At 45.9% G+C, this 16487-nt stretch overlaps 1 protein-coding gene across 1 annotated transcript in view; it reads left to right on the forward strand.

Moving 5' to 3' along the window:
* The window catches only part of PROKR1 (prokineticin receptor 1), a 275054-nt gene that overhangs the window by 1725 nt on the left and 256842 nt on the right, over positions 1-16487 (forward strand). Inside the window, exon 2 of the mRNA XM_078647092.1 lies at positions 2938-3591. Within this exon, the coding sequence (XP_078503218.1) occupies positions 3131-3591 (461 nt within the window). The 5' untranslated portion in view covers positions 2938-3130. The remainder of the gene's footprint in view (positions 1-2937; positions 3592-16487) is intronic.

Here is a 16487-nt window from a genome sequence, read left to right on the forward strand (position 1 = left end):
CCCTGGGATCCCCTATTTTAAATGTATTTTCACTGCACGCACTCTTTTTTATCTCTGGTACAAGAAGCCTTGTTGATAGAGTTGTCAAAGCAGTGCATATGGGCAAGGCTCCAACTTTTTAGTCCTCGTCTTTAGAATAGCAATTCATCAAGTGCCTTATGGCCCCATGCACAAATAAAGAAGTGCGGCAGGCAAATTAATAGGACGGGCCTAGCCAAAGCAAAACCAAATGTCTGGATAGGCTCCAAGAGCATATACACAACCCGAGCCATGAAAACATTTGGCACCCATATTGTGAAGCAAACACAATGTAAAATATAATACAATTTTTTCAGAATTGCAGATCCTATAAAATTCTTCTAATAAAATCCTTTGAAATAAAAAAAAAGTGTATTTATTTAACATACAGAAGCATTTCACCTTAGTACATCAGATTATGTGAATGCATAGACAGACATAAAAAACTGAGAAACATTCATGGCTCACCCCCAATGACAATGCCATCAGTGAACTAAGTGGCAAGTCAGTACTCCTAAACCCTAAAACTGGTCTATATTTTTAATGTAGATGTAGCAACATTAATGTCATTTAAATCAAATTTAAGAACTGCTTGTATAGTGCACATCCTGAACTCAAGTATTTAGAAGTGCGCTTGAATGTGTTGATAAACAAACAAGGAGGCGTTGTGAAAAAAAATATTTGCACAGGATCATACAATTTGGACAAGCAGGGAAGCTGGTATTGATTCCAGGTAAACTTGTTTCACATTTTGAAATTCAACACTAGCAGGTTATCTCTGTCTCTCTTTCTCACTCAACATTACATAAAAGGTCACATTTTTGTCTTATATTCTTGGCTCAGAATGAGAAAAACTGACAGAGATAGCAGACCAAACTCAGGGAAAACCAGACCATAATACCAAGCGAGGAATGCACTTATTTGGGGCATGTCACGCCCCAAACATCGCCCCAGAGAGCTACCCCTCTGTGGATCGGATCTGAACCAGCAACATTAAAATAAGGTTTTCAGTTACTATGAGATGTGGGCACCACTTCCTGTGCAGTGAGACAGGGGCACAGACTGTACAAGGAGCAGTAATTCCCTGGCTCAAAGCAGAATATCAAAGCTGCAAAAGAGTGATCAATTACCCGCTCATCTGCCCGCTTTGCCTCAGTCCCTACCTTTTGAGGAGCCCCTGCGCACCAGACAGGAAGTTTACCATTCCTCACAAGCTTCAAAATACACACAATGTATTCCTACTGTGTCTACCCCTAGGTCATCGGTAAAAAGAACCCCGCCCTCCTCCCAACTTCCTGTATGCAAGAAGTTAAAGTAAGTTGGGTGATGCAATAATGGGAGAAAGGGAGGGATGAAGAGGATTCTGATTGGTGGTAATGTTAGTTATCATTTAATTACTTGATCAGTGGGCAGGAAAGTGGCTCAGGCCTCAATAAAGAATGTGATCTATAAGATGTCCTGTGGGTGTAGAGCTTGCCAGAGCTCGTGTCTTCACCTATGGGATGTATGACGTTACAACGCGGGCTTTTACCCTGCGGGCCATTACAACGCTGTTTTTACAACGCAAGTCGTTAAAACGACTTGCGCTGTAAGCGCTGGATAGTGGAATAGTTTAATTTTCTATTCCAACTCCAGCCCACGTTACAGTAGGGAAGGTGTTAGAATAGAAAATGAAACTATTCCCTATCCAACTGCGCCCTCCAGCGCAAGTTGTTGTAACGACTTGCGTTGTAAAAGCAGCGTTGTAAAAGCAGCGCTGGGTAATGCCCGCATTGTTATGTCTGTTTACCTCACCTATGTATTGTGCTCCCACTGGACTTTCACTTTAAATTTGATCAGGTTTAATTTCGCGAGGCACGAGGACTTAACTATTTTGTTAAATGCTGTATGTGACGGTTGTTACTTTGCTTAGGTTCCCTGATACACCCAAGGATGACTACAATCTCTAGAAATAAATGCATACATAAATAAATATCATTTTTTAAAGTGAAAATATATTCAAAATTCAGTTTTACAAAATCATCTCATTCATGCAATGCAATGCTGCACAAAAATCTGTTTAATTGATCGAGGGGCCAAAATTAGTGCGCCGCACTGAATTTTTCTAAACATGGTGCGCTAATGTTTTCATCAGCAAAACTAGAGCAAAATATTCTGTGTTTGTTTGACGCTAAACACAATGTTGATTTGCGACATAGTGCAAAGACAGAAGAGTGCAATACTCGTCTCTTAGACAACTACCCACGGGATAATTGAGCTCTATATGTATTTTTTTCTGAATCTTCCATGTATTACGTGTGGAAAAATCACTCAATTTCCATTTGCTAATTCTTTGCACCTGTTCCCATTTGATGCTTGTATTCTTCCCTGAGCCAAGTCGTGCTACTTTGCATCCCTTTAGTTGTTGTTTTTGTGTTTGATTATAGGGCGTTTGCGCTGTTCTCACCCTGTTACACTTTGCATGAATTATATGAAGTGTCACACTAGTCCAAATGCAATGCTGTTTAGCACTGTGCTGACGTCATCTTTGACTGACAGTAATCATTTGCATATTTTAGCGTCACCTAGCAGTAGTTTGCATCATACAGCAAAGACACAAAATTATAGTGCAGGTGGGACTATCTTCTGGCACGTTCCCGTCATTACTTATTTGGTGTTACTGCTTAGAACATCGGATTCATTTGGGATAAACAGCATGGTACCTACGCAATCATTTCAAAAGAATTTGTTTTGAAATGAAAAGCCATTATTTATTTGTGACATCACCCACTATAAATTTAGCTAATGCACTTTTCTGATCCCCTGACAATCTGACCTAAGCAAGTATGCCATTTTCAAACAGTTCTGTTCACAGCTTGATTGTAAGTTAAAGCTATTGTGAGATCCATAATGGTGAAATGTCCTTTCCACTGTTTGCAGATCACAGAGAAGTGATGGTGAATGGAGCACTGGTTTCCATACACAGCCTTTGTGATGCACAGGGCTGACATGTCTCCTCTGATGCAGCCCTACGAAACACCAACCCCAGGATCTACTCTGTGATATCAGGGAGACCACAGTCAATCCTCCAGATAAAGCTAATACTGAGGACTGCTACTTCACTACCTCAGCCATGGAAGGTAACAGCTCGGACTACTCTACACTTTACAACCTGCACGAAGATCTCTACTCCCGCAACCTCTCCTACCCCTTTAACTTCAGCTACAGTGACTACGACCTGCCTCTCGACTACGAAGACGATGTTACCAAGACCAGGACCTTTTACGCTGCAAAGATTGTGATTGGGATATCGCTCATTTGCATCATGCTAATTTGCGGCATTGGCAATTTTATTTTCATAGCAGCCCTGGCCAGATACAAGAAGTTAAGAAACTTGACAAATTTGCTTATTGCCAATCTTGCTATTTCTGATTTCATTGTGGCAATAGTGTGTTGCCCGTTTGAGATGGACTATTATGTTGTGAAACAGCTCTCGTGGGAGCACGGTCATGTACTGTGTGCATCAGTAAATTATCTCAGAACTGTATCTCTGTACGTGTCCACCAATGCCCTTCTGGCCATAGCTGTTGACAGGTAAGTCTTTTCAATTCTGATGTAGAACTGTCTTCATATCAGTGTTCATATCCACCCACCCATCCATTCATCCAATGAAAAACAATGCTATGTGACTACGCTAGTGTACTTATGCTGAGTGCATGGACGTGTGTAGGATGCTGTCAGAGAGATGATCTGTGACTGTGTCCTTCTGGCCTCACAGGCACTTGTCGGTATGTCTATTCCTAGACTACACTTACATTCATGTGGGCATTCGGACTCACCCTCCAGGGGCATGGGTGAACATTATATATGTGGTTATCATGTTACTGAAGCCCCAGTCACACTACCAGAGTGTGTGCATGTGCAAATGTGACTTCTATGTGAAAAGTTTGCATCCTTTGGCTGCGTCTCACAATGGATGAATGTATCAAGGGTCCCTCAGATCTTCTATGCACCTCTTTAACGCGCCCCAACTCTCAGGGTACGCTAAACACTGTCCACAATGTAGGTGGATAACATTTACATCATTGCTACAGACCATTTTGTCCTCTCTGCATACTTTGCTTCTGTATTTGAAGCATGTCCAAGAGTAAAGGAATAGCTTCACTTTAAAGGGCACATGCACGTAATTAGATGTAGAAAGTTTGCTTTTTAATGTAATCTACATAAGGAATGAGTGTGCACTCAATATTCCAGGTGGGGCGCTGCTGTCATTTTCTGTAATGTACATTTTCACTCTCTGCAGTGCAACCAACCAGATGACTGCTTCCAGAGGGAGTGCGAATTATATAAACTGCTCGCACTTTGTTCTATTTCCATCTCTCCACAAATGTGCTACTCTGCCGTCTAGGTTTTCATACCACAGATGTCAATCACTGTCCTCCTCCTTTGTCCAGTTTTCAAGTATTTTCGACATAATATGTGATATCCGCGCTGTCATCCTTATGAACATCCCAATTTTTTCAGTTAATGAAAATGAGGCAAAGTGAGTCAAACAACCTTGCTGTGGATCATGGGCATTTTGGCAGCTGGGGAAACGACAATTTCAGAATAGCTCCTTTTCACCAGCAAGGCACTATACAACACCTTAATCATTGAACAAATTGCCCAGTACAACTTGTGTACATCTACTACTTCAGGCAGATTTATGACAACTTCTACCATAGTTGCGCTTTCAACTTCTCCAGATGATTCCCACCGCTCATGTCCTTCCCACTTATAGGGCCTCATTTATGGGGATCTGAAATAGGGCAGTGTAGCCAGTCAGCTTGCTCCTCTGCCCTAAGTCAAAGTGAAAGGGCAGGAATGCACTGTATTTATCTAATACAGTGCATTCCCGTCATTTCCTCCAAGGCTAGCGCTGTTCTGGCAGCCTAGCGCCAAAGTAGGCCGCTTGCACTATTATACAAGGGTGCCTGTGTTGTCAGCAGGATGGTTTTGTACGTGAAGGGGCACCTTCCTGCGCAAAAACAATCCTGAGAGACGTTTTCCTATTTCTGTGTGCTGAATAATGCTGCACACATGGAGAACGGAATAAACAAGGAGAAATACAATTATTTCTTCTCGTTATGCCTCACCTCGGGGGGCATAAGGCTTTTGCACTTTCCTAGCGGTACATAGTCTTGTAAACCTGGGGAATGATCAAAATCCATGGGTGTTGCATGGGAACAAAATGGGTGTTGCGTGGGAACACCCACAGAAATGCCCATGGAATGCCTCCCGAGCGCAGAGTAAGGCGAGCACACCGATTTGCGCAGCCTTGCTGTACTCCATCTCTCTGAGGCCGCTCAAGACCATGCAAAGTGGCTTTGCGTGACCTCACAGATATGATTTTATGGTTTGCTCCGCCGGAGCATCACAAAAAGTAATGCTCCAGCAACGCAAGGGGCTCGTAAATATGCCCCATGGTTTCCAAATCTCCCTAAATTAAGAGTTAGTGTACTTGTCAAAAATAACCTCCTCGCTCTTAAATTTGTGCCTACATCTGCCTCTTTTCCATGATGCACCCTTGGAATGGAGTTAAAGAGTGTGCCAAATATCCACAAATAAACAATGCTTCCTCGTGGTGTTGAAAGACCAATTCTTTAGAGGTGGAGGACTCTGAACTGAAAGCCTTTTTTAGGTTTTCCTGCACAGCGCTTGTGCTGTGCTTATGAAATCTATTGGTTTTTATATATATTAAAAGGGGCTTGTCTTATCCGTTCCCAAGGCCAAAGTACTCATTCCAATCCGCTTTGGTGGTTGGAACGTTTTTTCTTACATGAAGGCTGCACAGCATTTACTGTTTACATATCCTGTCTTCCTCCTGCTGCACATATTTAAAATACTTATCTTCTACTAAAGCTGTTCACTTTGTTTAAGCCCCATTCACTGTCAAGAATTCAGGGACTTTTAAACTATAAGATAAGATCCCCTCCCAAGGAATAGGGAAACAGCTTTGAATAGTATGTGGGAATGCTTGCTTTTTAGGTCTCGCCTATTCAGTGCGCATGCACTGCATAGGAGGGGACCTCATGTAATCAAACCGCTTTTGTCCCCAAAAACGTTCACACGTTGCATTGCTTTCAATGGCAACAAGTGCACGTTTGGCGATTCCGTCGAGGGAGTGAGCTTTGGCAACATCTGTTTTTAATTAACTTCCAAACAGATGGTGCCCAAGGCTCTCTCCCGCAAGGGAATCGCTGTTTTCGCGGCCGCGCTAGTGTTTTTTCATTTGCGCGCGCACCACTTTCTATTAACTTTAATCGTCTGCCTGCAGGATACGTTAATTGCCGAGAGGGCACTGGTCTCTGCATCCCGCTTCCAGAGAACGGCCTCTTGTAGGGCAGAGCTGCTTTCTTTACACTTTAATGACTTGTTATTTGGAGCGTCGTTCATTTAAGAGCCAGATACTGGTGTAGTAAATTTGAAAATGTAGTACCGTCCATACACTTTTTTGCACTATTGGTATCGGACCTGGTCACTAGTTGGCAGCAAACGTGCCCGTGAATACTAGATCTCGGAAGGACGAGAAACTAGGAGCTGCTCTTGCTTCTAGCTTTCTTTTTTGTACTGCTGGCGTTCATGTGCTGCAAGTGGTACGAACAAAAGTTCACACAGCAGGGTTTTTCGAGTTTTTATACCATTTGGATATATGGGAATACCACCGGGATGCAGCATAACGTAGCTACCATATAGTGGTTCTTTATATTATCAGTTCTTGCCTCCTTGAGTAGAAGCTGTGATGTTTCACGTCATTATTGAGTTCGAAAAAATTGTATATTAATATTTTGAGCCCATCTCCCTGGTCACCGGCAGTGTTTGCTCCTGTGTCACGTCCGTCCTTCGCTAGTCGCCCCACGAAAGCGGCTTCGCCTGCTCATGGTGCATGTTTCCTCCTTGTGCTCACTGGTTGGACCCATGACTCAAGCTCCCAAGGTGTTGTGTAGTATTTCCGCTACAGTGAAGGTGTTTGAAATGCAGCGCAGAGTCTCTTGTATGAGGTGTTACCGTACGCCCAGCCTCGTGATGAGGTGCCTTCGTTGTTTGGAGAAAGGACGTTTTATCGTCTGCCCAATGGGATTCTCTATTCGCTACTGTTTGACGGATTATTACTTCTGCGGAATATGGGAGTTTAGGTGTACATAAATCTAGGGCATTAATATTTCCCTGTGCATTAACAGCCCACTGTTACACCCGTTTTAAATAGATGGCTCTTGTGTACATTATTATTTTGTTTTTTTGTGAATAATTGTATTTCACGATCAATGATTTTAGCTTAATTTCTATTGCAGTCAATACTTCAAATTAGCAGTGAATTTCACTAACACAAAAACACAGTAATTGCATATGTGATGTGACATTTCAGGAATATCATATTAAAATAGATGTAACTACAAACAAAAGCATATTCAATTTCAATTGACTTATTGGAGGAACACAAACTTTGAAAGACTGCGGATCTCGGGAGACCAAAAAAGCATTTTTTTATTCTTTGAATTTGCAGAAGCAAAAGGTTAACTGAACACATCTCACACCTCAGGATGTAAATAACATATCAGCACACAAGTGCAGCAGAATAACCTACACTAGCATGGTGCAAAACACCTCATCCCAATGGGTGTCCCTAGACAGAACAAATCACCTTACTGACCGGGCCATTGATGCAAAATGAACAGCAAAATCTACATGTCTCGTGAAACAATTATAGGAATGACACAAATGTGATCACGGAGCTCAGTCTGCAAGCTTCTCCACGAAAAAAAGTACTTCGATAGAACTACCCTGAAGTCGCCTTGCAGCTGAAGTCTTCCTCTCCCTTCCCAACTGGTGCATCATCCTTAGTCTTCATTGCTGCCTCGACTTACAGAGAAAATTGGGTGGGATTCCGCGATGGGCTATACCCTCCATTCCACCCCGTTTGCAGGTTACAAGAGGGTGGTTTGCAAAGACTCGAAGGCCAGACCTTCCTAGCCTATGCTAAAGTAAATCCATTTCTAGACAATAGCAGTGTTATATGTACACTGCAGAAGTTTACAAACATCTTAAGTCTACAAAAGCATGCAGAGTACAATCTGTATTCAGTTGTTGTCTACCCCCAATGTGTTTTTCCCTTTTTTTTGGACCATTTTGATTTAACATTACTTTGCGTTGTGTGTAGGGAAAGGGCACAAGTCCTAAAACAAGCATTGGCATAGCTAATAGGGCTCGCCTTTGGGACCTTATAAGTGTTTAGCCATGCAACAGTTGATGTTGTTGCACCAAGGATATTGTGCTGGATAACTAAACACTTATAAGGTCCCAAAGGCGAGACCTATTGGCTATGCCAATGCTTGTTATTACTTTGTTGTTTAAAGCAGATGCTTTAGCCATAGAACGTTTGTGGCATTTCCTATTCATGCATCAGTACCTTTATTTGAGATTTGTAGGCATTATCTGATTGATTTTACTATTATACAGGCAGTCACAATTGCAGTGAAAAGGTGCTTGATTAAAATGCAGGTGCAGTGATATCGGGCCCAAAAGTTGTCATAACTCCTCTAAACACACAATTTTGTAATATTTTTCTACTAAACATGCAATCACAATTGCGGTTACCTTTCAGTTAAAATGAGCATTATTGTAATGGTGCAGCTGGTGCAGTGGTATTAGGGACAACAGTTCTAGGGACCCCACTAAACACAGATTATTAAAACATTTTATTACTAAACAAGACAGTCAAAAAAACACTTATCCAGCAGGCAATATGGTTATAATGTCAGTGGTGCAGCAGGTGCAGTGACACCAAGACCAAAAGCCTCAGGCACCCTACTAAACACCTAATATTTCTATATTTTACTACTAAACTGGTGGTCACAAGTGCAGTTACCTTACTGACAACAGGGTCATTATCTGAATGGTGCAGCAGGTACAGTGGCCAAAAGTTGGCTTAACTCCACTAAGCATCAAATATTGCTATATATTTTATTACTAAACAGGCAATCATGAGTGTAGTTATTTAGCAGGCACTAGGACATTATTTCAATAGTGCACAAGTGCAGTAGCACTGGGACTAAAGGAACTAGGCTCCCCAATAAATACCGATTATAGCTATATTTCATAACTAAATGGGCAGTCACAAGTGCAGTTACCTTTCAGACACTAAGGTCATAATTTAAATGGTGCAGCAGGTGCAGTGGCACCAAGCCCGGACGTTGTCAGAACACCTGCTATTGCTATATTTTACAACTAAACAGCAGTCACAAGTGCAAGTTACCTTGTAGTTAAAAGAGGCATAATTTGAATGGTGCAGCAGGTACAGTAGCACTGGGGCCAAAAGCTCTAAGGGACGCTGTAGGAAAGTAGGATCTGCTTTCATGGTTACCTCCACTTTTTGATGTTGTCAATATGTTTTTTTGACTAGTCTGACTGGGATCCTGCTAATTAGAACCCCAGTCACTGTGCTTCCTCACTAAATGTGTGATGGTAAGTACTTTGGTACCTTCCCAATTGGCTTCTGGTGTACCATTGTAAGTCCCTAGTATATGGTACTGAGGTACCCAGGTCATAGGTACAACAGGGATCTCCCGTGGGCTGCAGCATGTATTATGCCACCTTTGAGAGACCACTCAAACTGTGACTATAGGCCTGACATTGCAGCCTGGGTGCGCTGGGGCTGGCACCACAGACAACAGATATAACTTTCCTTATATCTGAGGTCACTACACTTAAAACCTATGTCTCCCCTAAAGCAGGATTTTCAATCCTGAAGGCCGGGTCCTGGGTTATAGGAGTGAGGGTGCCCCTGCATGACCAGGACACCCTCACAAAATCTGGATTTGATTATCCAGGCTCTGTAAGTGCGGTTAGTCATTTTGATGCATATCGTGGAATGCTTATTACGTGATGGCTAACTATATAGTGGCTGTGCCGAACCTGGGCATGTTTGCTATCAAACATATTGGAATCATACCCCAACACCGTTGGTGGTGTTGGAGGTATGATTCCATGCACTGGGGGGCTCCTCTGGGAAGTCTCCAGTTCTCCAGTTAACAGCCTTTCAGGCTCTGCTAGCAAGCTGTTGTTGCTGCAGAACACAGACATGATTCTGCCCTCCTGCTACTGAGATGAGCTCGAGCAGGGGAAGGTAGAACAATAGGATTCTGTCACATGAGGGTGTGACCAACTCCCAGACAGGACTTAGTGCATTGGGCTGGGGTGGGGGTGCTTGTTGGCACCACAGACCGCTTTGAAGGGCACATTTGGTGTCTCTTGCAAATTCTGGTTTGAGACAGTTCAGATAGCCCTTGAATCCCGCTCTGGTGCACAACTGGGAAACTGGACAAAGAACATGGGAGTATCCTCCCCTCTGTCCAGCCCCACTTCTGGGAGGGACCCCTGAGTCGTCCGAACCCCTTTCCTAGGGTATGAAAGGGCTTCCCAGAGGGTGCGTCATCAGATTCGCTGTTGGACTAGACTCAATCCTGAAACCACTTCACTCTTTGTCTGTCTGGACACTTGGACTTTGCTAGACTTTGCCTGGACCCTAGACTGCTTCAAGGAAGACTCCTGCTGCTCCTGGTCTCGCTGTTGTGCAAGCCTTATTAGTTGTCTGTGACTGTGGTTCTTCCAGGATCTTCAGCTGACCTGTGGGCATCAAGGGTACCCAAAGTAATCTAATCTCCCTTGGAGTGAAGGAGTCAATTGACTGTAGCTGCAGGGACCACAACGAAGCCGACCAGTCTGCAGCTCCTGATGTCCTGCGGACTCTGAAAGGCTCAGCAACACAGGTGGTGGTTCTGCAACTCTCTTGAGGCCTGACCTGTCCTCTTAGCAAGTTTGAGGCCAGTATACCTCATCAAACCGCTGTGACTGAACCCCTGTGCACTGCTCGACTTGCCGTTACCAAGGCTTTTTGGCTCTGCAATCGAGAGATCTTTGAGCTACCGGATGCTTCAGCCTCCAGCATCTCTTCATGCTAAGATCTTTCTCCTCAACTCATCCTCTGCACAGTGGGCCTCGATCTTTGTTGAGCTACTCGAGGTCCTTTTGCGATGCCTGTGGCCTGCGGTTCCTCTTAAGGGTCTTCTCATGGTTCAGTGAGCACCGAGATTGCTTGGGGCCTGCTCTGACTCTACTGCACTTGGTGAGTCCCTTAGACCTTGCTGGTCCAAACGTTGCTCCTTTATCGTTTACCACGTTGTCGCTGCTGCCAAGACTTATTGGTGCTCCTGCCAGACACTGACCCCTGGTTCTCAACTTCTAATGTGGGATAACTTGTGCACAGCTCCTGGTCTTCCTCAGCGTCACCTGGTCCTCACAGCTGCAGTGACACGGTCCCCATCATCATTCCTGCATCTTCTGTCGTTGGTGGTCATTGCTCTTCCGTGCCCCCTGGTCACATGAGATGGCATAGACATTGTCCCTTCTGCTTGTAGATTCTAATGTTCAAGAATCCACCCTTGGATTCCACCAGACTCTTGCACAGTTTTCGCCAGCAGCATCTTAACCGAAGTCCTCCATTGTGGTCTACAGCAGTTTCCGACGTCCCTTCGCACCTATGCACCAGGATTCCCCGGTGTAGGTTTCCCGGTTCTTGGGGTATCCACAGGTGGAGTGACTCTCGAACCTTCAGTCTTCCACAGGGTCTCTTCAGGGTCCTCTGGGAAGGGTTATTTTTCTCCAAAACAGCAACCACAACTTTCCTGTTGAGTTGTATTGAGCCTATGGCTGTGTTTTCACTCTACACGCAGCCTCTGTGGGGTTCCTGGGTACTTATCTTGGCTGGTTCCTTGTGTCCCCAGCTCTTCTTAGTCTACTGGACCAAGTCCCAACTTTGGTCGCTATTCACATTACACGTCATTAGTTTCTGGTTTGGTCTCCCCCTGGAGACCACCTTGTATTGTGCTTACTTACCTCTTGCAATTGAAGTATTTTGTGTATTTTTGTTGATATCTCCAGGTAGGAGATATGCCATATACCATTATGTTAGTGAGTTGTGTGTAACAAATAGACATATTTTTATAACTAGACTGTGTGGTTCTTTTTCGTTTAACCTACACTGCATGATTAGATCGAGTAAAACAAGCTGCTTAACACTCCTTCTGGACTAAGCCTGAAGGCTACATGCCACAGCTACCACTTAGTGAGCTTTCTATGTTTGTCTAAGACCAATAAAATCACCATTAGAATTGTCTGGATTAGTGCAAGGTGCTTCACTTAAATAAGTATGCACCATGTAGTAAGCCTGCCTCCTACAGAGATTTAACACAGATAATTAAAAAATTTTCTTTTCAGCAAGTCAGTCACACGTGCAGTTATTTTTTTTATTTTGATTTTTTTAAAATCTTTTTATTATTTTAAAACACAAACAAAACATAAGGGGTGAAACATAAGGTATACAAATAGTCCCGCTTCACATTTGCAGAAAGGCAGCCGTATACCCAATAAATCAATAAGGCACTTTGGATCACAAATCGAAGTCTGCATCCCACCACCAGCCTCATGCAATAAAATAACGATTCCAGCCATCCAGCACTCGGACCCATTGTACACCGTTCTAAGTATGGTCACCCTCAACTTCCCGTTACCCCACTCCCACCCCTGCTGCTGCTGCCATGGTTCAGTTACCAAGTGTTATGGATGTACCGCATTAATGTGTGAAGAGTGTGCTAAGTGTCCCACTCCCAGTACTGACATCTTCGCTAGCGCCCGGAACTTCAGGGATCCCCTCCCGCTTCGATCTCCCCAGAACCCGGGGATGACGCTTGCGATCGTCCCCCCTCCCTTGGTGTGTCAGAATCCGAGCCAGATTCTCCTTCCGGTAATTTGAGCTCCAGCACTAAGGCCTCCCATGCCCGCGCCACCTCCAGGGCCTTTTCTTTATGGGATCTGTGTGCCTGCTGCATTCACACAGTCCCCTCGCTACCCGGCCACTGCAGCACTGCAGCCTTCCATCTACTGAAACTAGGGCCAGCCGCCGCCTTCCAGTGAGTTGTGATTTCTCTTTTGGCTAACACTAGCCCCAGATCTATTAACTTACTAGTTATCTTGGTTTTACTGGTATGTGAGAACCAGTGTAGCAAGCACGCTCCTTTATCCAGTATCACCTGTTGTCCAGTCACCTTGCAGAGCAACTCAGCTACCTCCACCCAAAACGTCCCTAAGTGAGAACAGTCCTACAGCATGTGGCTCAGGTCCGCATCCCGCAGACGGCATCGGGGACAGTTCGCAGTGTCTACCCGAAAGTACTGATTGATATTGGCAGGCGTGAGATACGCCCTATGTAAAACAAATAATTGAATTAACTGAAACCTAGCATTCCTAGTGCACTACCATGCTCTTTGGAGTATTTGTAGCCAGGCTGTATCCGGGATGGCCCTATCCAGATCCGACTCCCAGCTCTACCGCAGTTTCTGTAGTGGGTTAAGTCCTTCCCCCAGCATCCGCTTATACAAACAGGTAACGGCCTTGTACGTGCCTGCCGCCATCACGACATACTGACACCCTTCGCTCGTTGGCGGTTCAGCGAGGCCAGCACCCCAATGCTTCTGTATGGCAGCGATCAATGCCTCATGTAGCAAATAATGGCCACGCGGGAGGCCAAACGTTTCCTGCAACGCCCCAAAGGGCAGCAACTCACCATCCGCATAAAGGTCTCCCACCATCTGCAAGCCTAGGTGTTCCCACTCTGCTAGGCCAGACCAATCACCACCGTGTGGCAATACCGTACACATGCCCAGCGGTATTTCAGGTTCATAGGGACGCTGCACCCCTATTCTATTGTGGAACCGTTTCCAGCAGTACCTCAAAGTACCCTCTGTCATAGACAAATCATCAGTCCTCAGTCGCTGCTGCAGAACCACAAAAGATAAAACGTGTCGAGGCACCTCCGGCGCCAGGCCCCCCTCCGGGACCCAAAACTCCGACGCCACCGCCTGAGTGAAAAATTGAAATTGAGCTGCCAAATAGTATAACTCAAAATCAGGAACAGCAAATCCTCCCTCAGTCCTCGGGCACATAGTATCCAGCGCGACCCTACGACGTCCTGCGCCCCAGATGAAACTGCCCACCTCAGATCGGAGCCACCGAAAGAAAGCCACCGGCACCCTGATCGGCAGAGTCCGGAAGAAATATAACAAGCGAGGAAGTGCCACCATCTTCAAAATCGCCACTCGACCTGCCACCGATAGTGGCAACATCCCCCAGAACTTCATGCTACCCCTCAGCCCCCTCATCGCTCTCCCAATCTTGCCCTCGAGTAGATCCCCTTGATCATGATACACCTTCGTGCCCAAGTAGGGTAGGCACCTCGGTTCCCACACCAGGTCGGGCGGCAGTGTCGGTTTATCACACAGAGAAGTCACTGGGAAAAAACAGGTCTTGGACCAGTTAACCCGGAGTCCCGATATGTCTCCGAAACATGCCAGGAGGGAACGCGTCCTCGCCAGAGCCTCCCCCGCATCACTCAAAAGCATAAAGAGGTCATCCGCATACAGCGAGATATAGTGTGCCTCACTGCGGAGCTGAAGCCCAGTATAATCCCTCCCCATCCGAGCTCGCGTTGCTAGCGGCTTATTGCAAGGGCAAATAGTAAGGGGGATAATGGGCAGCCCTGTCTGGTGCCCCAACCCACTGGGTAGGAAGAGGAAATAACCCTGCCCACTCGAACCCTAGCTGTCAACGACGCGTATAATATCGCTGCCCACGGAACGTAGCCCCCGCCAAGCCCAATCGCTGTCATGACTGAAAACAGATAGGGCCACTCCAGGCTGTCAAACGTCTTGGCTATGTCGACAGAAAGGAGAATCTAGTGCCCCCCGTGGCACGGGCGCCATACAGTATACCTATCAATCTGCGCACGCTACCGACCGTATTACGCGTCGGGATAAAGCCAGCTTGGTCTGAATGCACCAGCCTAGTCATAAAAGGAAGGAGTCCCGTAGCCAATACCCGGCTCAGTATTTTATAATCTGTAGTGAGCATAGAGAGTGGCCTGTACGCAGCCGGGTCAGTCGGCGGCTTTCCCGGCTTGAGGAGCGGTACAATGATAGCCTCTCTAGTAGAGTCCGGCAAAATCCCGGTCCGTTTAGCCTCTTGGTATATGCCCAATAACTTGGGGGCCAGGACATCAACATATGCCGCGTAGAATTCAATAGGTAAACCATCCTTACCCGGCGTTTTGTTGCGCACCAGTTGTTTAATATCCTGCCCAAGCTCTGTCGCCTCCTCCTCCTCCAGCGCTGGTAACTCCAACTCTTCCAGAAACTCCCGAGCCTCGTCCTCACCAGTCTGCAATTGGCTAGTTCTAGAGGTGCTCATAGAAGGATTAGGTGCTGCTCACAATCCAACCTTCCCGAAGGGGAGGTCAGCGCCAGAATGGGCACACTTCGAGGGACCAGGTCAGCCAGCCAAGCCAGCAAAGTACCCACCTTGTCACGTTCCGCATGCGCTCGAGCCAAGAAGGCTCTATGATCAAAGCATCTTAGGCGCTCCACCCCTGCCGCCACTACCTCCTTCTGGGTCAAGACCCCCTTGCGTGTGCCAGTGCCACTCGAATGCGACCTTTCAGCTTTGTGAAGTGCTAGTTCACCCGCTTCAACGTCCCGCAACAATAACTTCCGAACCCCCACCCATTTGGCAATGCAGATCCCCCGGACCACCACTTTAAATGCATCCCATTCTAAGGCCCCCGTCGTGGCTGATACCGCGTTTTCGGCAAAGTAGCGTTCCACTCCCTCCCCCAACTCCACTCCAAAGACCTGATCTTCGAGCATCTCCGGGCGTAGCCTCCAAGTCGGTAATCTAGGGCGTTTCAACTCCCAGCCGAAGAGCACTAGTAGCGGATTATGATCCAATATAGTATGCGTAAGATATTCACTACCAACCGCTAACGACGCCAGTCCAGCGCTACACAAAATGGCATCCAATCTAACATGCAGATCATGCAACGCCGAATAATAAGAATAATCCCTGTCGGTCGGGTGTTGTTCTCGCCAGATATCAATGAATCCCGAGCTATCCTGCCAATGGGTCCTAGTCTTAGCTAATTTGCCGGTCGGGGTGGTGGGCAGTGGAGGATGGGATCTATCCAAAGCAACGTCCGCAACAGAGTTGAAATCACCCCCCATCAACACTGGTGTCGTGAAATAGTCTGCTAGCACAGAAGACAAAGTCTCCAGAAAGGCCACCTGATCTACATTGGGAGCGTAAACAGAGCAAAGGGTCACTTCCCGCCCATTCAGACGTCCTCTAACTACCACATACCGGCCATCAGGATCAATCCGTTGGTCCAACATTTGAAAGGGGACCACAGCCCGTACCCAGATCAGTACTCCCCGTGCAAAGGCTGAGTAAGTGGTAAAATAAAGCTGCCCTCGCCACCTGCGTTGCAAGGCCAGCCACTCAGTTTTAGTTAAATTTGTTTCCTGTAAAAAAGCCACCTGCACGCCCCTGCATACCAAATAGGAGTGGAT

This window comes from Lissotriton helveticus, chromosome 6 (assembly GCF_964261635.1).
Source record: "Lissotriton helveticus chromosome 6, aLisHel1.1, whole genome shotgun sequence".
NCBI lineage: Eukaryota > Metazoa > Chordata > Amphibia > Caudata > Salamandridae > Lissotriton > Lissotriton helveticus.